The following is a 23,600-nucleotide window of genomic DNA, read 5'->3' as shown; positions in this document are numbered from 1 at the left end:
TGTCTTGGATAACATGGGAATAGAGTGGACTTAAAGGTTGTACCCTCCTTCCTAGCCGTCATACTGCATATGTACAGCCCAAAGGTTGACGCCCAGAAACGTCCCCTAACAATGTAAAATAAGAAATAACTAGCAGAGGGAAGTGTCTCTGCAGATACAGACACCATCACACATACAAGTGATTCCTTACTGGTGACCATATTTTTCCTCAGTGCTTGGTTTAATTGCCATAAACCAGACTCATTTGTCTTGGCCAGGAGTCAAATGAGTTAAAGAAATAACGGCGTGCTTCATCTGTAACAATAGCACAACCTGTAAATACCTGATAGATTCTCCTTGTGGTGTGAATCACCCGAGTGGCTTTCCAAGCAAAATCTAACCACATTGAACGCTGTAACATAAACACTTAATAATTTATCATTTGGGGATTTTTTATTTCTGCTTCTGTATGCCTGTGTAATTCTAGGCGTGGAAATGAGCCCTCCTTCAGCAGCACAACTCGGCGTATGGGAGGAGGCTCGGCCAGAAGAGGGGTGATCGATGATGAGGAGGAGGATGCGGACTCCCAGGGTGACTTCAATGGAACCAAGTCCGTGGAGTAGAGCAGGGAAATCAGCCGTCAAAAAAATATATTTCAGTATTACCTACCAGGGCACACCCACCGCTTAAGCAAAGAATTACTTCAAAACGTCATGAAGTTCTTCCATATCACTTCAAATTATTTTTACCCCAATTTCAGCAGTGACTGATCTGTCTTCTGTGTCAAAGAGCACCTTTTTCTTGATCTGAAAACCTTCATTTAAAACTTCATATTATCGAGGGGTTTGTATTGGTGCTGGTTGTTTTGGTGGTTTGTGATTTGCGGTTCTTTTTTCTACAGTTTTGTACTACACTGAATGAATGTATTTCTTTATGTAAGATTTTGTACCCACTAATAGGTACGTCTAATTATTATATGCCTTCCTCCACTCTTACCTGCGATTTGAACCAGGTATGCCTATAAGTCATTTTGGAATTTCAAACAGAGCCATGCTGTAAAGATAGATGTATTTCTATGTTATTATTGACTGGTCCTGTAGCCTGTGACTGCTGTGAGCTTTTTAGAACAGCATTGAAGCAGTTCTTCAGATTGGATGTCTAGAATTATATTTCTATGGCCAAACTGGCTTCAATCAATGCTGATTTTTATACTAATCTCAATAGTATTACCAGCTATAACTTTTTATGTAATCAAATTGTATGGCTTACAGAATATGAATAACCATGAATGAGTACGAGTTGAACTGTAGCAACTGCTATGTTTTGTCCAGTGTTTGGACGGCAAACCAACATACATGCTTATAATTAAATATTTATAAACCTGTAAAATAAAGACAGTAAAAAGAAATAAGCATCCAGTTAGCTATTCAATTTGTTTTCCTATTCACAAATTTATATATTTTTGCACCTTTCTTGTGTCAATCAAAATTATCTGCCAAGTATACTCTAATCCACAGATGACGGAAATTATGTTTAAAAAACAAACCAGTTGATTGGTGCACTCTTTATAAACACAACCTAAATTTCACATTCTAAAAGCCAATTCAATTTCTATCCTTGTTCAAATGTATGTCTTCTAATCACCTGGTCACAATACAATAATGTAATCTAATCTCCGATTCTCTACTCTTGTTTGTAATCAGTTGATGTTTACATGACACTATTTGTATTAATTGTGAAACCACCTGCACAACAAATAAAGACAGAAAAAAATATAACATTTTGCTTTTTAATGTTTCTGTCTGTCAATGACTTCCATGATAACATTGCATAAACAGAACAGTTTCTTATCTGTTCATTTCAGTACAAAAACTGCAAACCAACAGGATAAAAGAGGTACTATACCTCAGGCACATACAGTTTCAGTTCAAAGCAGTGGAAGACATGTTTAATACCACACCCTATCAACAGTGACCATTGGCTACAGGTACAGTAGCTCATGAGTATCTGCACAAGAAAGAGAGAACTCTAGATCAAATGTCTAAAACCCACAACATGAATCCTACACAGAAGCTCATTGGTAGAGTAGAGCATTACAGGACTCTATGCAATGACCACTTTCACGTAATGTGATACTGATAAGCTTTGTTGTGCCGCCTCTGAAGCTTGGAGGTTAAGCAGAAACTGCCCGCTTAGCTCAGTTGGTAGAGCGCTCGCCTGTGAATTGCATGGTTCTGGGCTCGATACTGGCCGCCGCCAACTCAGCATATGAGTAACACGGCTTGGGTAGTCTCGTATAGCTAGACAACTATTCCACAATCTCTGAATGCTATATAGTCTGGAACTATACCTCCTGAATGCTTAGAAAGGAAGCTGTAATCTGTTCATCATTTCCGTTAACAAAAATATATTTTAAAATATATTTAAAATATATTTTACACACATCTGCTGTAATCCCGGATAGTTTTCAGCACTTCCGTTGCACAGACTGTATGACGGAAGCATTTGAACATTGTGTGAGTCAATAGTCTGGCTCAAGAGACTGCGGCTTGGGTAACTAATGTACTGGGAGCAGAAGGTACTAGGTGTGGCGCTCCTCTTCAGGAATCTCTGTGGTCTAGTGCCTAGGGAGAAGACACCCTCATTGCTCAGCTGATAATAACAATAAGCCACTTCCACCTACTTACTTAAGCAGAAGCAGAAATGTAGTGCTCAAGTTTACTGTATGAATCACTCTAAGAGGCATTTCGCATATTGAACATCTCATACTCAAAGGCAGGGTGTAATATGCCCAATTAAGAAATATACTATAAACTGTGCTTATCTTTGTTTAAACCCATTATTGCTATGAGTTCATAATCTTTAATATATCCCTGATATACTAAATCCTTGGTAGAGGAAAGATGGTCCAATCCAAGACTTATACCTCTCACATTACTATACATTCAGTGGTGCAGATACTGCAATCTACCTTCCTAAAATAAACAACAGTCATATAACAGTAACTAAATCACAGTAAATTTAGAGGCATGCCAGCAGGACACCAGTGCACCAACCACAATGCAATGCTTGTGGTTTGATTCTGGCTGGAGAGCATGTCCCCTCACTTTCCTGTCTTCCTATCCCACGTAAAAAGAAAAGTAAAACTGCCAAAATAACATATACATAATGTATATATATTATATATAAAGAGAAAATCTAAACAGATCTGCAGCATGAACAGAGCCATAGTTTGGCAAATCTGCAATTCCCACTTTCTCACTGATAAGGACTAAAATCACAAGAATGCTCAGGATGTGCAATAACATAGAAGATATTACAGACAGGACCTTGGTCAAATATAATTCGAAACAACGGTCTATGTTGCCATGAAAACTGTATCTGTCTGGCAGTAAAAAACAAAACAATGCATGGGTAGAGGCTAGCCTGGCAGAAACAAATTACTGAATTATTGAAGCTTCGAGATTGAGGTATTAACATTGAAAAGGCAGCAACGGCTAAAATCTAGCATAAACTATAAGCCTAGGTCTTTCTAGCTGTGAAGTTGGATGAATTTGAGTCTGTAGTCCAGCAGCCTCATTTAAAAATAAATTTGATTTTAATGCTAGTATTTGGCTATCCTGTGGTAGACCACTTAGAGGAACTTTAATCTTTAATTTAACTCAAATATTTGCAAGGCCTCCAAATGGGCATGTATATTATTTGAGTGGCTAGTTGTGCATTAATGTTTTTGCCTTCTAAGCCATTTCTATACGTTTTTAAATATTTTCTGTGTATTTCTAGATTATGTTTAGCCCCGTGCTCTGTATAATTACATCATTTGTCAGCACACACTCTAGTTGTAGAAAGCTGGAATTCGCTGCAGGAGCTCATCTGGAGCCCAATTGGTCTGTTGTTTTTCCAGGAGGATTGTTTCTAGTTATTTATTTGTATATTTAGCAGTTCAGTTTAATAAAGTATTTGATAGAAATGTTATTTTTTACTTAATTGCCAATTATTTGACCCAAAAAGAATTATTCCAAATCACACACTGTTATAAAGTCCCAGAGACACTGCCAGGCGCGCTCCCAAAGCGCGTGCATGAGCGCACCCCGCAGGCACAGAACGGGAGCGCGGACGCACCTGTCAATCATTAGTGACTCTGTATTCACCGTGCCTGCAGAGGAGTTCGTCTCCACCGCGACGGACTCTTCCTAGTATTATTATACTCCTTTCTACTACTAACCTGTGTGCGTCATTGAACAACCGTGAGTTGTGCTTTATGTTGATATATGTTTCACCACTTATTATGGCTGGCATATTCTGTTTAGAGTATTACCAGCACCTATCCCTTTATTTCACACACAAAAAAGTGTGTGATTTGGAATAATTTTCCGTTTACTTTTTTCACGTTAGTTACTAGTAACTTCAAGATTCCATTTAGAGCTCAGATTTTTTGTTTTGTGTTTTTGGTATATGTGGTAAAGGCCTTTAAATGAATATGGCGTTAACATATAAGGTGTTATGGCAATGAGGGCTCTGCCTATCAGAGAACAGCTGGTTTACATGCAATTTGGTTTAGCCAATCATAGTAAGCTTGCTGCCTACAGACTATCTTGGGTGCAAGTATTATTTCTGTTTTCATGCTATACATAAATTATGTGTGTGTAGTGTACCTATTCATCATCCTACAGTAATTGTCTCTTTATTTTCTTCTATGTTTATTTCTTACTTTTAAACAGAACCATTGCAGCACTGTGACACTGTTACATTAATAAGGGTTATATATTGGTATGGTTATAAGACTGCATGTCAGATCTAATATATTTTCATTCATTTAGTGAAAATGTTAATGTGGTAATATCCATTTTCCATTCCTGTCTCTTTACATTGACCTATCAGAAATAAAGCATAAAAATGAAGGGGAAAAAAGAAAAAGGAAAAAGAAAAAAACTTAACTTGGCAAATGGGCATCCTTTAATTAAAAACAAAATGGTTCCCTACTTCTAATTCATGGTCCTGTATGCATTTCCATTTCCAGAACACAAACACTTGGATTATGGATTACACTGCTGTGTGTGTCCATCTTGATGTGTAACAGATTTAGTAAAAGTTACAGGTAAACATTTCTGGAATGCTACTCCGCTCAGGGTTAGGAGTAATACATGGAATGCTACTCAGCTGGGTTAGAATCAAAGCAGCATAGAAGTAAAGTGTCTGATGCCCTGTTTACACGGTTAACGATCAGAACAGAAAACGACAAAGTGCCGTTGCGTTCTCACTTTTTATTCTGCGTTTACACAGAGATGCCAAAGTGATTGAAAACGCTGTAGTGTGCATGCCAGGTGGCTAGGTGTGGTGAGACGCGCTGTCAGATAGACCAGTCACTCATGGTTAGAACTTAGGACTTCCATTGTACTTCCTATCACAGCTGTTTGTTTACACCGATGTAATAGCACATGTGCCGTGAGCCATGATGTCAAACGTCTCTGCCGTATTGCATGTTTACATGGATACGTGAGGCGGAGCTTTTTCAAAGATTTCCACTTTGGATAGGGGTTTCACTTTGTTGCGGTTTCAACCCCCGAAAAAGCCGTTGCCATCTAAACGGAAGGCACATCTGACATTTAATTTTGCCGTTTTCTCTAGAGACCGTTGTCGTCTAAACGGGGCCTTAAGTCTCTTCCATTACAGTAAGAAAGCTGTAGAGTAGCATCACGATACGGTATCAAGCTAACCAGAAGCAACACAGGTTCTATGATTACATTGGGGGTGGAGAAAGGGAAGAGCATTTCTTGTTCACATAGTTCATCAGGGTATGTAATACGAAAGGCAGAAACAGTTCACTTCCAAGTCCCAGTGCTGTATTCTAGTAAGGAGAGAGTGAGGACCGGGGGGTAAACTCTTGCTTTCTTTCTCTCTCATAACAAGATCTTGACACCGCCCTGTGGAGACTGGGCACCCTGTGACAGCCCTCTGGGAGGCGCTGGCCCAAACTCTAACCGCTTCACTAAGCTGGAAGACAAAGTGTAGTTCATGCACTCATTGCACTCAACATCATTTTATGAAGCCTAAAGCGCAAAACATACTCCTTCCGACATCAGGGTTCGGACAGGCTTTCAGAACTATAGTTCGGAGAGTCAGGACATCTGGAGGTGCACGAGTTCCGAGAAAATGTTCTGAGACCGCCCATCCGAAGTTTGGACTGACATCAATTTGTAGTTACATCACCTCCCTTTCCGAAGAAAAGTTCGGACGTCGGGAGGAGTATGGACCGCGCTTTAAACGGCAAGAATACATCCAGGTGAGAAATATTTTCTGGAAACATTTATATTCAGCCACATACAGTATGTCAGAAGTTAAATACTGTATATGCAGTGCTCATGTTCTATCTTAAAGAGTTAGCTGCACGCTAAAAACTAAAATGAGCTATAATGTAAATGGTTAGTAATGTTATTGACTTGAAAAATGTATAACATTTTTAAATGTTTTGTGGACAACTCTTCATAACTTTATTTATTTCCATGAAAATTGTTAGAATTATACGTTTTGTTTTTTTCCTCCCAAATTCAGTCGTTAGGCCAATTCCCATTGAACAATATGTCCTACTAATATCACTGTCAGATGTGGTGGTTGGAATGGGTTGTTGATACATCCATTTCATTATCACCCAGCTGCAGACCAGGAGAAAGCCCCCCGACGATCACACGGTCTGCAGTCGATTATTTATTATTGATTATATTTTTCTGTATGGTCATGTATATGCATTTTTCAAAAACATCAATCAATCAATTCATAATCAAGCAGTGATGTGCAACTAACACTTTAAGTACAGAAATCCACTATTCAATAATGTATAATAAAAACAATCAATTATGTAAATAATTGCAGCATGAAGCATGAAGTTCAATGGCTGCCGTTTTGCTCACCTGTCGTACTGTGGAGGAGGACTCATTCTACTGCCCTGGATCTCAAGGCCTCCCTCTAAACCAGTGGGACTCCCAGGGCCAGCTGGAAGAGCTGGTCTGTTGGTGTTTGGCTCGTAAACAAAGTCTCGACATGACGCCAATTTGGACTCCAGATTCTGACAATATTGTAAAACAAAGACAGTTTTCACATTAATTCGCTCTAGGTCGTCCTCAAACGAGCCCTCCATCGTCGGTTCCAGTCATCCCGGTTCTCCATACATCTGGCCAGTTCATTGGTAAGGCCAGTTAATTGCTATTAGTATTCTATTTAGTTATTTATTTTACTTTTTCCCTCTGCCAGTGGCTTTCTTCCCTTGGGCACATCGAGTGTGGGTCTGTGTGTGTGATGTTGTGAACTTGTGTAACAACTTATAACATATATTTACACACATATTTGAATACAATCAACTCATTGGTTATTTGGTGATACAGGTGCTACGTCACATATTCCTGTTATTTGGATAAAGGACCTATAGAAATGCCAGTCCTTTACTGCAAGTATCTTACCCCAACTTTCCTCAGTAATTCCCCTACAATGTTGAGTGCAGATATTCTAGCTGACGTAGTGAGGGGCGTCCCCGTTAAGCCATCACCTGTACAGACACAAAGATTAGAAGATCAACATGCTGGGACAGTGTATTTGACCTACAATTTCTGACAAGAATATCTGATATATTTATCCATATAAATACATTTTTACAAGGTATAAGTGGATGGAAATTCTTGCTGGTTCTTGCTTCCCTAGGTGGGGTTGGCGAAGGGCCTACTGTGTGTGGAGTTTGCATGTTCTCCCCGTGTCTCCTAGGGTAGTTAATACCCTCACAAAAACATGTAGTAATCCTGGTCACTATACTGCCTCCCCCTGGTCAGCCGGGGCGCCTGATGGAGGGGAAGGGAACTGGTTGGAATAACGTGTTCCTTCCACGCGATACGTCCAACCAGGGAAACTCCCCCGTCAGGTGACGAGAAGGTCAGTTGGCTCTCAATCAGGAGGCATGAGCTCGGCCCTGGCCTCCCTAGGCTGGTGGGGGGAGTGTAGTGCCCAGGATCACTTAGCAAATTGGCACCGGGTGAAAAAAGGGTTACAAAATCGAGGGATAAAAAATTAAAGGAAATTCTTGCTGGTACTAATCTCTCCGCCAGGCCAAAGGCATGTCATTTTTTTCATCTCGATACTGTGTGGGTTAGAGTTGCATGTGTTGTATAGTTTTGTGGGGTTAACACCCCCTGGGAGTGCAGATTTTAGTGTGGGTTTGATTCGTAGATTTAAATATGTGGTTCTAGTCCCAAGAATAATTTGTTGTACAACCAGACTTTGGGTTTAAAGTCCCCCTGGTGGTGAGGGTTTGAGTCATATCTGTATTTCTCTTTAAATTACAATTAAACTTTGGTAGACTAGAGGTTTGGGTTGTGTAGTTCCCTTGCCATGATCTAACTCCAAATATTGGCTTCATATATCTCTAATAGTTTCTCTGTGGATTAAAAACTGATGGTCCAAATTATTCTCATTGACTTGCATGGTCAAACTGGTCTCTCAAAGTCACAATTTAGCACACAAATTAACACAAACAAAAGGAGGACAAAACCCAACTCAGCATTTATCTGTCTTCGTTTCACGCTGAGATTTTTATTTCCTAAAACTCTTCAGATGGGTTTTGTAATTTTATACATTGGCAGATTCCACTTTGTTCACATTCATTTGCATGCTGCTGTGTGACTTTGAGACCAGTTTAACCATGCAATGTCAAGTCAATTGCGAGAATATATTGGATCATCACTTTTTTATGTATAGAGCAGCTATTGAAGATATGAAGCCAATATTTGGAATTACAAAATGACAAGGTAACTACGCAACCCAAACCTACCAAAGTTGTGCTTGGGTGCATGCAGGCAGAACCATTAGTGCACTGATATCATTATTAGTGCAATTGTGAGCCATAAGGATATGACACCTGGCTGGCTCCTGTCATGTCTCTTCCCCTCTACACAGTCCTGTATAATTAAAATGCTGAGAAAGCCCAAAGAATATCTCTTGGGGCCTATAAAATGTCTATAAAGCCCTTTTAAAAAGGGTATTCATATTGAAATTACTTCTCTGCATTTGACCCATATTATTAGCTGCAGTGTGCTGCTCTAAAGTGAGCACACAGGGAGCAATTATTTGCTCAGGGACACCTTGACAAGAAGCCTGGAGGAACCGGGAATTAAAATGGTAACCTTCTGATTCCCAGACAGCCACTCTACCTCCTGAGCCACTACTGCCCTTTAATTGCTTATTTGCCTTTGTATATGAAATGTGCTATACATATACAGTAGACTTGCCTTGCACACTGCATTGTGATTTGTGTGGCTTTGCGCACCTTGCACTTGTAACTTGCCATCAGGGTGGCCATACAGTTATTAGACTTTGTCTTATTTATTTTCGAAGGCTTCACACTCACAACGTCTGATGTTGGCAGTGGAGGGGGTTGCAAATGAGATGACTGGTTTGGAAGGTGTTGCAGGGAGAGAAGGGTTGTTAGATGAGGGCCGTTGAAATGGCTCAGTCCTATCCGTGTCTTTTCCCAGACTGCTGGACGGCCGTCGCTCCTTGTGTCGGACAGCTAGCTCTTGCCGAAGATCTGACCAAAAGAGGAAGCATTACCACGAAGCTCAGCTTACAAGCAAGACATTTCTATAACGGTCATTCTTAGAAGTACACAACTTGAACACCATTATCTTACTTAAATCTAAAATTATGTTTAGGCTATAAAGATACATTGCAGCAGGGATTAGCAAAGCAATAAAAGCAATAAATATTTCCAAAATTGTGTGTGTGTGTGTGTGTGTGTGTGTGTGTGTGTGTGTGTGTGTGTGTGTGTGTGTGTGTGTGTGTGTGTGTGTGTGTGTGTGTGTGTGTGTGTGTGTGTGTGTGTGTGTGTGTGTGTGTGTGTGTGTGGAAGTCAAACAATAAACACTGTTCAATAGCAAATACAGGCACCATTCAGTTACAGGAATTCAACTTCCTAACCGGGTCAAGCATAACTGGTTTGGACACTTTTTTTGCTTAATGCTGTAAAGAACTACAATTTGATCACACACATGGTCAGGTTATGGATCATAAAGTGTCTGCTGTAGATGTTGTGACCTATGACTGGGATCTTTCTCATTGGGATAGAACATTTTTATACCGCTCCTGACAATCTCCCCTCTAGTCTCTACTGTCGGTGTTACAAAATGATAATTCCTTATGTACCAGGCAGCTACTCTCTACCTAGTCTTTCGTAGCCATACAACTATTCCACACTCTCTGAATGTTATATTGAGTCTGGAACTACACCTCCCAGAAGAAGATGAACGATAGCTGTCATCTGTTTGTCATTTCCGTTCACGAATATATATTTTAAAATGTATTTAAAACATATATCTTAATTACCATTTCTGATAATCAGCAAGCTATATATGCTTAGATTAATTTGCTTTACAGTAAGACAAATTTACCCGACTGCAAAGACGAAACGGAAGCGGGGAGGCGGGACATCCACTTTACCCCCGGATCGTTTTCAGCGCTTCCTTTGCACAGACTGTATGACGGAAGCATTTGAAAATTGTGTGAGTCAACAGTCTGGCTCGAGAGACTACTCTCTACAGTCACCGGACATGTCACATGGAGCGCCTATGGGAGTGAACACACCAGCCAAGCTAGCTACAGTCACTTGAACTATTTTCTCAGCAAGGTGTGCACAGAGAAAACAGACTACACTAGGAAAACACAATGTAGATGTTGTTAATGAATATAGGCCTGGTGTTGCATTTTAAAAGGAAGTGTGAAAATTGGGTATTTTTACTAGAAACAATAGCCTATCATCACAGTATACTAAACTAGACACAAGAAGAACTAAAACAATTCAGTCCCATGTCATTAAAGCATAATATACTATTGATCACTACACATCATCGCCGTCATTGTAAATTAATACTCATTGCTGAACTGATATTATGAGCAGATTGTGCTTTGACCGAAAGCTGACTCAACATCTCATATTCACTGATCAGCCGTTCACTGATCAGCATTCAGCAGAATGGGCCGCTGAAGTGCACAGAGAGAGAAAAAAAAACTCCTGTCAAGTTTCTGTTCTCAAATTCCCACAGAAATTGGCAAGATGGAAATATGCTTAATTTCCTAAATCTTGCAGTAACACAACCACCGCCACCCTTTCATTATGGAAATCCGTCATAGCAACTTTAATCCCTGAGATTGAATCCAACAACATATTAAATTAATAGGAACAGTATTTGTAGAATTACGTCAGCTATCAAAATTCACAGACTCAACCGTATCCACTTGTGCTGAGTCTAAATTGTCATAATCAGCAGTGCTTGTCTACTTATGTGTGCATCTGGGTGTGTGGGGGGTACCTCTGGCTTCGTCCTTCAGCCTCTGGACAGATTCAAGGAGGTTCTCTTTCTCATCCAACTCACTCTCCAGAAAGGCGTTTCTCTCAATGACTTGGTTCATTCTTTGCTCAAAGTCTTCCAGGGACATGATGGTCGCCCTGGTAGTCAAGAAGTGGCAGGGGATGGAGCAAATAGGATAGAGAAGTTTGGTTGGGATAGCTCCTGTGCATCGGTGTGTGTGTACTATGAGTACATGTGCTGTAACTATGTAATTTCTGCCAACCAGTCCAAGGTTAACCTAACCACTAAAATTAGTACTATAGGGATGGAACTGACTTCATGACAGGATTAGTCTCTCGAGACAGACTGTTTGCTCACATAGATTTCAAATGCTTCCACCATACAGCCTGTGCAACAGAAGTGCTGAAAATGAGAATAAACTAGAGCGGATGTACGCCTCCCCCTCACTTCCATTTCCTCTTTGCAGTTGTGTAAATGTGTCCTACTGTAAATCAAAGTAGTCGAAGCATATAGATTGCTCTTTAAAAGAAAATAAATATATTTTAAAGATTATTTTAAAATATATTTTCATGAACTGATATTATGAGCAGATTGTGCCGATTGTGCCAAACAGATGACAGCTTCCATTTGCGGATTTCAGGGGACGTAGTCACAGACTCTATATAACATTCGAAGACTGTGGAATAGCAGTCTGGCTTGAGAGACTAACTCAAACATTCCAGAGACTAACCTCTTGGTCCTTTCCAGGTCATCGTTGGCCTGCTCTAACTCTCTAATGTATTTTTGCAGGTGGTCTCTAACAGCTGTTGTCTCAGCCAGGTCTCCCTCCAGGGTTGATATCTGCCTGAATGCTTCAGAGTGCTGAACCTCATACTTCTCCTGCAGACACAAACGACAAACAACATCAAAGACACTCGTTCGGAATATGCTGTATCACTCCTATGTGTCACTATATAATGACTACAAGATATTAAATCTAATTTGTAAACTGAGAAATAGGACAGAGGATATCTTGTAGCCATACACAGACAAATGGTTCTTTGTCCCTGTCCGTATATAGCGATATTTTCCCAATGATGATATAGGACTTGATATCCAGTTACCAATTCATCCAATACATGGAAATGGACTCATCAAGATTCCTTGCCTCAGTGATGAAAAGGGGGTGTTTGTATTTTTGCCTCCTCGTTCACTTGCACCCACTATGTATACGAAAATCACATAATGTAATTTTTTTACACTTTGAAGAACCTATCTAATGCCAGGGGTTTGATCTGTGGATTTGCTCCTCGAAAGGGCCAGACTAATGTTGCCAGAAAAGTCTTTTTTTTCTTTTACATAATTGTTACATGAAACGGACTGAAGCTTGCATACGACTAATAACTTAGGGGTCGGCTAATAACTTTATTTTAACATTTATTTAACATTTAAATAACATTTATTTAACTGAGGTCAAAATATTAGCTATCTGAAGGACTGGATCTACTTGTGTTAAAAATGAGAATTACACACACACACACACACACACACACACACACAAATCACGGAAATAACTAACATTAATTTAAGATTATCATAATATTGAAGATAAAAATAGTATGTTGGAAATTTCAGACTTGAAACTCGTTATTTGTGAGAGACACTGCTTCACTTTGTGACTTCCATTGCAGCAAAAAAATGGTATTATAACTTGTTTATTACTATTATTATAACCACATTATTATTACAATTATTATTAATGTTTGGTTTTTATATTGTTAGCAGTGTGTGGAGCATGTCACACAACATGTCAGTGCACTGTGAATCACTGTGATACTTGTATGAGTGAGTAACCTTCTTGAATCTAGTTCATCACAGAGGCATGTAATCTTGGCGGGTCCATTTCTGTATTTATTGGATAGTGCATACATTATTGGGAAAATATCACACTAACTATTAGTGCACAATTGTTCTTTTTTTCTTCACAACCTAAGATTCACTCCGGCCATGAATTCCCCTAGACACAAATGAGCACAAATGGCAGTCAGCTGCTTTTATACTATAGGCAGTGGTCCTCTTAGTAGAACCTCTGTAGTTTAGCAGTCAATTTATGTTATTTCACTGTGTTTTCTGTTCAATACTAGGACTAGAGTCATACCTTGATGTTCTCCAGTTCCATGCGGAGTCGATTGTTGTCTGAGAGTAACTCCTTATTCCGAGTCTCACATTGCTTCAGCTCTGTCTCTAGTTCTGCCTCATAGTCACGACTCATCTGCTGGAACTCCTGCAGTTCCTCCTGAGCCTCATCAGCCCTAGTTATAACACATACACACAGATCAAACTACAGTATGGTTGCTACTGTACAAAATCTATCTACATACAGACATGTGTAAAACTATTCTGAGTCTTGTAACATACAGGCATGTGCCAAAATACTAACTAGTTAGCTACAGTACAAAGAGTGGAAATTATGTGAACAGGACTAAAGGCCTTATTTCATTGAGACAAACCAAGTAATCCACTTACCTTTGCTGGTGTCTCTCCGCCTGCTCCTTCCAGAAATGTAGTTCTTCTCCTAAAGACGCAAACGTGTGCGTCCTTTGCTCTCCCATCATCTCCGAGTGCAACAGACAGTCTCTTTCAAGACGATCTAACTTCGGTGCGAAATGTGAAACCCAACCCCAATAATAATAATAATAGAACAAAAAAATAGCTACCTATTATGTGGCTAACGTTTGATATAGGAGATCGCGATCACCATCAGCCTCGAACGCGCAAACACAAAGCTATCAAACGCTTCTCGCTACTTATGAGCAGCAATTTTACATTGATCGATGTGTTTCCATCGCTACCTAGCGCAAATTAAGTAAGTTAACATTATGTACCAAGCTAGTGACACTAGTACTGTGTACGCTAAGCTAACGGCTATGTGAGCAAAAACGGGTCAAGTTAAGCTTTAGCTAAGGTAACGTAAATAAGCTTAGAGACACGTTTTCTGACGAACGAAACGAATAATGAAACACATAATGCTCACCAACACTAATATAAAAAAAACACGGACGCTCAACGTTACGTTAATAATAGGTTGTTGTTGTTCAACTATAGTTCGAACTCAGAGTGCTATTCTCTGGGTCAACCAAATGTAAACGGTTGTTCGTTTACCGAACGCTATTGGTAGATACAGATGTGACGCAACAGGATTAACCAACCACATCGATCAGTTTGCAGATCCGGTCTAGAGCGGATACTGAAACATGTGTTTCCGTGTTGTAGTATTATTATTAATAATAATAATATTGTTGTTGTTGTTGTTGTTGTTATTATTATTATTGTTGCTATTATTATTATTATTATTAGTATTATTAGTATTATTATTAGTATTAATCATTTACTATACAATCTGGTCAAACATTGGCCAAATTGTCAAATAATATAATAGGTAAAAGAAATTGAAAATAGCTGATCTACAAGCTCACAAGAGCCAGGAAATATCTGTTTCAGAGCCTGGAACTATTTGCTAGCAACTGCTAGCAAATAGAGCTGGAAAATCTGTGGATTAGATCCTGGAACTCTCTGCTAAGCACATTTGTTAATAATGCAGTGTCTGTATTATTTTGTCAATTATTTATTTGGTCATGTCTTTTATGGACTAGATTAGTTGTCGCCTAAGGCGTCAGCTAATGGGGATCCATCGAATAAACAATAAACAATAACTTATAACTTATATACAATTTGATAATTTCAGATATTGTATGTGGTTTTAGAATATACAGCATATTGGTAAGTTTATAGGACTGCATGTGAGATATTAATATTTTTAGCCGCGAGCTGAAAGCGCTGCGGCTCTACAGACAGCCTCAGACATCGTCATCCGTGACATGTTTTCTGACATGTTTTCTGACATGTTTTCGCGACACCTATTTGTCTATTGGCTGTCCTGGCTGTCCTTCACTACTTTACAGCCAATGGGGAGACACTACTTTAAAGCCCATGGACGGCCCATGGACGGCCAATGGACGGCCGTCATTCACAGCACCCGCCTCCCCTTGCAGCACCCCCCCCCCTCCGTCTCCATCTCTCCCTCTCCCAAGTCCCTCTCTCTCTCTCTCTCACACACACACACACGCGCGCGCACGCTCTCTTTCTCTCTCTCTCTCTCTCTCTCTCTCTCTCTCTCTCTCTCTCTCTCTCTCTCTCTCTCTCTCTCTCTCTCTCTCTCTCTCTCTCTCTCTCACACACACACACACACACACCAGCTCCAGCGAAATGTTTGTGGTTGCTTTGTTGATGTGTTAGCAACATGCTATGCTAACCGTAATAGTGAGAGGACAGAGTGAGAGGCTGAGAGTCATAAAGTCATTAAGTCATAAAAAGTCGGCCAGCAGAGAATCTGCTAATCATCTGTGATTTACAACAGCCGCAGGGCTTCAGTGTTGATTTAACTCTGAGGAGCAGTGGAAGTACTCAAATGTTTTACTTGAGTAAAAGTATCAATACTGCAATGTAGAAGTACTCTGTTACAAGTAAAAGTCCGCAATTCAAAATTTACATGAGTAAAAGTACAAAAGTGTTGGTATCCAAATGTATTTAAAGTACCAAAAGTAAAAGTACACAAATGTTTGAAAATAGCAGATCTACAAGCTCACAACGCGTCGCCATGCGACACTTTGTGAGCTTGTAGATAAGCTATTTTCAAATAGCCTTGGTATAAAATAGGGCTAAAGTGGTTAATGTATGTTTTATAATGTAATAATTTATATCTGCAAAGTAACTAGTAACTCAAGTTTTCAAATAATTGTAGTGGAGCAAAAGTACAATATTTGCCTCTGAGATGTAGTGGAGTAGAAGTACAAGTACTGAAAACTGGAAATACAACAGTAAAGTGAAAAATACCTCAAAATTGTACTTAAATACAGTACTTGAGTACATGTAGTTACTTTACACCACTGATGACATGCCTGTCTAAGACAAGTCCCAGAGTATTCCTAAAACTGTATATATCTGTAGGCTATTTTTATTTAGTTATTATTGTCCATTTTATTTTCTTGCTTAATATTTTCTTTTCTTCATTATATCAATTATATGTAGAACCATCTGTGGTACAAGTTCCAACAACATTTCGCTGCTTGTATCTTTATGAGTCAGTAACAAATAAAGCTTCTTGAATTCTGCACAATCCTAATGTTGTAATTCACTGCAGAAGGACTTGTTTTGTACCACAATAGGTAGGCTAGTCCTATACCGGTTACTTATTTTAATTTTAATGTTAAGACATTTATGCTTGAATGACAGTGATTAGGCCATAACATGTTACAGCACTATAAAAAAACAAGACATGACAAAGTCATAATATAGCCGCAAAATGTCATATTGAGGTGTGCCATTTTTTGGCAGAGTTCTTCTACATTGCGGTATTGATACTTTAACTTCTGTAGTTTGGGGGGGGGGGGGGACACACACAATACAGCTGCTAATAATATGAATGTCAAATCATATTCAAAAGGACATATATTTTTTCAAAAAAGTTTTTTTTTTTTCATTTTTTTTTTAAATTTCAATTTCTCAACGGCAGATTGGGGCAAAAAAAAGCCTGCCGCTCGCGGCTATATTATGACTTTAGTCATTTCTTGTTCTATATTATTATTAATGAGGTAAGAATCACTGACACACACACACACACACACACACACACACACACACACACACACGCGCAGATGATATATATGTATAGATAGGCTAGCGCTAGACATGTCAGTTCTATGAATTTGCTTGAGTTTGCACTCCAGGAGCCTTGTCAAATTCTAAATGCTCAGATATTCAGTTTCAATATTTAAAGCAGCACTATGTAACTTTTTAACAATTATGTAGCTTATGTCCCACAAAATTATAAAGTTACATGTTTACGCAATAACAATCATCCTTCCATAAATGTATAGACTGAGGGGGGTCACTGCTAGGGGCTTGACTGTATTAGTATTACTATGTAATAGCAATGAGTTTCATCCTGGCAAGGCCTGGCAAGGCACCAAGGCAGAACTGCGAGTCAAAGCAACGACTGGCCAATCACAGCGCATCCTTCTCGGACAGAGACTCTTGAAGTCAAAGATGTTGGCTGCCATGTTATTTGTGTCCAAAGTGGCCACTGATACCCCAAACTACATAGTGCTGCTTTAACACAAGGCTGTACAATATGACTGTTTATTCTCATCCAAATATATTTTTCAAAAATATATAACTTTTAAAATGCCTGTATGACTTTATTAAAGTAAAATGCAGCAATCAAAACTATAGAACAAAATGAGACATTTATTGCTAGAGTGTAGTCAAAATCAATCTTTATTTGAAAAGTAGGCAACAGGTTGAATAGTGCAATTACAACACACGTCGTGGAGACTTGTATCACCCAGGTAAGGGATGTAATAATTCCACAACACTGTTTTGCTTAACTTAAACTCCATCGCCCATCGGAGTCATGCACCGAAAATAGCACATCTTTAAGCTCACTACATATCCTGATGCAAAGCATTGCAAGCTTGTAGATCACCTATGTTTTAGGGCTCTGTCTTATGTCAAACTAGCTATAAATCAGGCCTTTGGCTGTCTGCACGACGCAATAGAGGTGGGTAAATGTCACAATATTGGTCTGACTCACTATAACACCCAGGTTCTTTATTCATATTTCAAGCATTTTGTAAAATACAATGAAAATTCTGTAATACATTAGGCTATATAAATCAACTTCCTTACTTAAAAATACATAAAAACGTGTCACAGAATATTAAAAATACAATTATTATTGTATTATGGCTCAAACATTGTGATATTTTATCACAAGCATATTCTCATCCAGATACTGTTGTCAAGCATCATTCCATTATTCATTAACTAACCATTGTCAACATATTTGATACTCACAGGTTGTTTTGGGTCTTATACACTTCCTAAAGAGGATTTATTTTTAAGAAAAAGAAAAAATAAACAGACCTAGCATCAAGCTGGTCAAATTACATTTTGGGTTGGAAATCCTAGGTCATGGGTTACTTTAGTAACATTCACATAGCACATGATAAGGACACAATATTCACATGCTTTATAGATCAATTGCTACTAGCTAGAAAGAGCAGCTTCGATAATTTTAAAAATAATATTAAATTATTGCTGATGGCTTAGTTGATGTTTGAATCATGCTTCAAGTCTAACCTTCATATAGCTATATATAGATAAGATATATGTCCATTATTCTATTTTACTGACATGCTGAAACACGTTATTGTTAGTAAAAAGTTTAAAAGTTAGCCCACAAATTAATTTATTTCACAGTGTAACTTAGTGGCAGTTTAGTGTATTTAGTATAATTAGTATAATGGCTCATTCAGTTTAGAAAGAATACTAATGATCAGCAATAATTTAGATCACCTTGGGTCTAAGACATTTTCCCTTGGAGTTGCACATATAGCATTTAAAACATTATTTTCAAGTACATCACCTTGTGTAATTTCCATTTTCTGCCCAATCATAAGCAGCAAGGGCAAGACTTAATAACCTTGGAAAAAGTAATTCCAAGGTTAAATGCCACACAACATCAATAATAACAATAGCATGTAGAATACTACTACTGTGCATTCATTTAAACAAAACAGCCTCAGTAAGACTTTATCATCGTCTTTACCTCACACCTCACAGATAAATCACTCTTCAGGTTTACTGGTTTCATTGCTGTTCTTGTTAGGCTGGAGCTTTTTACTGTCCACAACATCAGTCTTCACTTGGCCCAGGGTTTGTAGTAGGCACATGGTGTCAAATCCCTCATCACCAACTTCTTGCAGCAGCTCAAGCACCTAAATTACAATGATTGTCAATGGCACATTGTTTTTTTGTCACAGTGATTAAATTACTTTCTTTTTTTACAATCGTGAGTGACACCTTTAGATCATCATTCAAAGAAACGACAAAAAAACAACAGCTCATTATGCTGCAAACTCACCTGTAGACATTTAAAGGATTTGAGTTCACTCAGGTTCTCCTCAAGAAACAACAGGTAGATACTGAGGTCGTTATAGAAGGGCCTGACCAGGCCCAGAGAACCAAAACCTGGCAGCATCTCATAAGGCCGGAGGAAGCTGGATGTCTGCCACGCTGGTCCCAGTGCAGCATACACCACCAAGGGAGTGAGTAGAACATAAACCACAAAGTTGATGTAGCTGAGCAGCCAGAAGATGCCTACTGCCACCAGCTTGCACTGTACAGCCGATGGAATTAAACTGTCATTCTTTAACACCCCTGTCCGAATATCACAGGGGAACTCATCAGTGAGCGAGGCCAGCCAAATGTAGTAGCCCAGGTAAAGGCAAGCCAGCAGCAGTGTGACCAGCGTTAAGCCCCGACACACCAGGTACTTTACCACCAGGCAGCGAGAGAAGCGCTTGGTCTTCAGATATTGCTCCACTAGAGGGTATTTGAAACAGCCTTCAGTCAGGTCCAGAGCAGCGCTGGAGAATAAGACAGTCAGTATGATGTCAGAAGGGAAATACAATAGATACTGTATATTTCAATGTCTTGATATCAATTTCCCAAAACATCATCTTCCTTGTGCTGATAACTTTGTTTAATCATGCTAAATGTGTAAACAGATATCGCATAGAATTGTGCTTACTTTGGAGTATTGGTTGGTGTTGGTGTGTCTTTTCTATCAAAGGATGCCAGATTCTTGGCTAGTTTGATGGAGCGATTATAAAAGCGGTCCAACTCCTCCATAATAAAGTTGAGGTCAGAAGAAAGGTGAGGAGCCGCTGTGTAACGCCAGAACAGGACAGGGATGTACATGAGGATGGCCAGCGACAGTAAAATGTATGGGAAGAACTAAGGAAATCAGGAACAGAGAAAGAATGAAATAGGAATGTTAAATGCACATTATTTATTAGTCATTTTCTTTATCTTTGAAAGTACGATCATTTTCTGAGTTTCCTTGGAGAAACCCTCCAAATGATCAATATTGCAGTTGGTGTGACTGCTCACAGAGCGCACTGTTTTTTTTTTAATACACGTAACATAAATAACTCATGCAATACAATATACATACTAGAAATCAGCAGGACAGGTTAAGATCTGACTTGAAATGACCAAACTGATTTAACATGGATTTGAGCAAAAGCAAAGCAAAGCAAAGCAAAGTTTGTTGTTTACCCAGGGTGTTGGACTAAGTGCAGAACTTATTTACAGCCAGACCCTGCATGGAAGCCTTGCTCAAGGGCTATTCAGCGGTGATTCATGATTGATGTGATGAATTGGGGAATCGAACTAGGGACCCTCCGGTATCAAGGCCGCCCCTCTAACCACTAGGCCACCGCTGCCACCGCTGCTACGAAAAACAAAGAACAAAATACAAGCCTTGCTACTTCAGGACAGTGCTGATATTAGTGATGCCTTTAAACCCTGAAGCCTTTGTGATACAAACTAGAACCAGGAGACCTGGTACTGCCAGACCCCTAGTGGTTGAAATCTGAATGGCCGGGCTTCGCATGACGTGTGTCCCTTCTATGTCCCTTCTATGACGAAAGGGGGACAGACTTTTTGGCTGGGGCCGGGGGACAAAGTGACATACCAACAATGTTTCAGAAAACAGATACAAAGCCTCATGTAAGCCCGACCCCTTGGGTCTGGCAAATAAACAAGACCTGTGCAATCTGTAACCATGGATACCATGACATGACGTCATCTATATAACGGTCTTGCCCAAATATGGAGCTTGGTAGGATGGTGGATCTAAGATTATGATGTGAGATTATGATGATGTTGGTCTTGCCGGATTATTATTATTCCCACTCGTACAGACACACGACAAAGCGGGATGCACTGTGATGAATTTGAACCCTCAGATTACGTGGTGGCGGGCACTGGGCAGCTACTGTACTTTACTTTTCACTGCGCCAACCCCTTGCACAATTATTATACAGTAATACGTATGGACGAACAGTCGAACACAGAAACTTTGGGGACATACAGTATATATAATCTGTATGTATACAGACGAAAGCTCTTCTAGATGGCACGCTTAGGCCCAATGCCATGAAAAAGTTACTTTTTTCTCCAGACAGTATATGTTCTTTCTCCATAGTTCTGCCAGTAAATTGTGTATCATCAAAAATGCACATGCACACACGCACGCAGACAGCCTGTACCTTGTGCAGCCATAGAGGGGAGCTCTCAGTCTGTTGCTGTACTGCTGCCCAACAAAATGAATCTACATAGACTGCTTGTCTCATGGAGAATTTGGTAGGAGCAAAACAGCTGATTTGGGTACCTGGGTGAGAAGAGAAAGAACTGAAATCAGCAGCAATCTGTGATGGTGATTCAAAGAGACATCAACTGGGAGCTACAACAAGTGCCAGTACTGTGTGCTCTGACCCAGTTTTTTGGGTGGGCTGCTAACATCATGTCAATTATTCTACAATCCCCCCCCCCCTGGCATTGTGGGTAGTCTGGGTACAGGGCACAAATAGTCTTATGTCATACTTTGGTCCAATAAATTGAAAGATGAAACACAGTAATACTGAGGTGAATTTGAGTTCATCCATACTGCTGTTACACATTAAGGTTTTAACCAAGCTGAAACTATTGATCTTTCATGCACTGTCTATAAGATATTTTTCCATCCATGACACCATCTGTTCCAATGGCTGGTAATAGCCTAAATAACACGTCAATACCTGGCTTACTGGGTCAATACTAGGCAACAGACTGTCACAGAGACTAAGAGGATTTAAAGCATTGTGTTTTGTTGTGTTGATCTTCTAATGTCAAATGATTTTCTTAATACTGAGGAATACTCCTTTAAATTAAACGATAACAATGCAGAGAACAAATATGTTTTACATAGTTGAAACAGGCCTATCCTTTTTGATTGATTGACTATTTTATTGACACATTTTTAAAGTACAGTCAGTAGTACATCTGCAGTCGGGTGTATGCAGATACTCAATACATTATATCCTTATGCCCTGTTTTGGGGTGAGTTTGGCTCAGTCTTCTAACTTGAGAAGTGAAATAAATAATATTAGGATGGGGTCACAAGTCTACTATGGCCTACACGCCTCCTTTGCATCCCTCCTTTCTGTATGGGCATAGAATGCCATGGAAAGCCTTCAGGGTGGAGTCTCAGCATAATCCAGCAGCAGCTCCTCCTCAGCATCTTCTCTTTAACCATTCAAAATACAGCCATGGCACATGCTGGGGTGGGGTCTGAGTAAATCCACTTCATGACACTGCTCTTTGTTTTTAATACGAAAACCATGCTCCGTCGCACGGGATTGTTGAGAAGAACAAGTGTGCAAGGTCACAAACGAACAGGTTTCGCTATTTATTCAGTTTTTGCTGCATGATGATGAAATAATTAGCTATGTTTACGAGTGGAACATGAAATACACTTGCATTATATTTATAGGTTTAAATGTTTAAATTCGACTCACCCACTGATACTTCTTGGGCGAATGCAAGAGAGATGAGAAACAAAGGGAGACCAACCGCTAAAATTGTCACAATTTTGTCAACTGCCAGCTCCAGACGCACTCCTTTGTACTTGGATTCTGCCGAATCCTTCATTAAAAAGTCAGAAAAAACGTATTCTGTGGCTGCGTGGGCAATCGCCATGGTGGAAAAAAAATGTTTTCCCAATATTTTCTAAACAAGGGTAAATAATCAATACCTTCAACCTTCTGTCTGTATGTATTGTCTCGCCGGCTCTCAGTGGTCTCTCTCTCTCTCCCCGTCTCAAATGATAACCTACCGCCTGTAATGACTGATTGGGCCGCTTGTCTGTTTTATTTTTCTTTTTTTAGCCTGTGGTTCCCAGATCGGTGGCAGCGTTGCCATGTCGGATTTTTATAAGCGACTTTTTTTTCTGTAAAGTTGCTTGTAAAAAATTGGTTGTTTCGGGTTGCAATTTTTTGGGCTTGTTTATTTAGGTGTACTTGCTTATTTTTTTAGGCTTGCTTCCAATATATATATATGTTAAAACCAGTGGTTCTCAAATATTTTCATGAAAATGTTTTGTGCCTAGGGAGCATTTGTGTTGTTAGAATGTTTCAAAAACATTCCAAATATTCCACATTTTATTGCAAGAGTTTTCGCGACGCGTAGTGAGCTTGTAGATCTAAGGATAAGGATTTTCAAATAGCCCACGCTGGCTCACGTGGCTCAAGCGCTCATGTGGTCTAAATTGCTTCTTTTGGGCTTGTTTTCCTTGACCTTGTTGCTTATTTCTTTCACAAAACCTGGCAACACTGATTGGTTCGACATCTG

At 39.5% G+C, this 23,600-nt stretch overlaps 3 protein-coding genes across 5 annotated transcripts in view; 1 reads left to right on the top strand and 2 right to left on the bottom strand.

The window, feature by feature from the left end:
• myh11a (myosin, heavy chain 11a, smooth muscle) overlaps positions 1-1,506 on the top strand; it is a 43,795-nt gene extending 42,289 nt beyond the window's left edge. The window contains exon 41 of one of the 3 annotated variants that reach the window (XM_084046168.1): positions 467-1,506. In XM_084046168.1, the coding sequence (XP_083902294.1) occupies positions 467-602 (136 nt within the window). In that variant the 3' untranslated portion in view covers positions 603-1,506. The remainder of the gene's footprint in view (positions 1-466) is intronic. The other 2 variants (XM_084046169.1, XM_084046170.1) reach the window with 2 other exon arrangements.
• Positions 1,507-4,917: 3,411 nt separating this feature from the next.
• LOC311037083 (nuclear distribution protein nudE homolog 1-A-like) lies at positions 4,918-14,443 on the bottom strand. Its single transcript, XM_084046157.1, has 8 exons — positions 13,830-14,443; positions 13,462-13,615; positions 12,055-12,203; positions 11,325-11,461; positions 9,368-9,547; positions 7,434-7,519; positions 6,888-7,042; positions 4,918-5,973 (listed from the first exon to the last, which is right to left on the bottom strand). The coding sequence occupies exons 1-8, from the start codon at positions 13,916-13,918 to the stop codon at positions 5,880-5,882; spliced, it is 1,044 nt and encodes a 347-aa protein (XP_083902283.1). The 5' UTR covers positions 13,919-14,443; the 3' UTR covers positions 4,918-5,879.
• Positions 14,444-18,991: 4,548 nt separating this feature from the next.
• LOC311054956 (pannexin-1-like) lies at positions 18,992-22,949 on the bottom strand (the record flags this gene model as incomplete). Its single annotated transcript, XM_084070996.1, has 5 exons — positions 18,992-19,141; positions 19,288-19,792; positions 19,957-20,162; positions 21,482-21,603; positions 22,769-22,949. 5 exons carry the CDS (start codon positions 22,947-22,949, stop codon positions 18,992-18,994), a joined length of 1,164 nt encoding a protein of 387 aa, XP_083927122.1.
• Between the last annotated feature and the right edge of the window lie 651 nt (positions 22,950-23,600).

The sequence above is a fragment of the Gymnoscopelus microlampas genome, assembly GCF_963454915.1.
Source record: "Gymnoscopelus microlampas genome assembly, chromosome: 2".
Classification (NCBI taxonomy): domain Eukaryota; kingdom Metazoa; phylum Chordata; class Actinopteri; order Myctophiformes; family Myctophidae; genus Gymnoscopelus; species Gymnoscopelus microlampas.
Note: the sequence above shows the minus strand (reverse complement) of the source record. Positions and strands in the feature narration are given on the sequence as shown.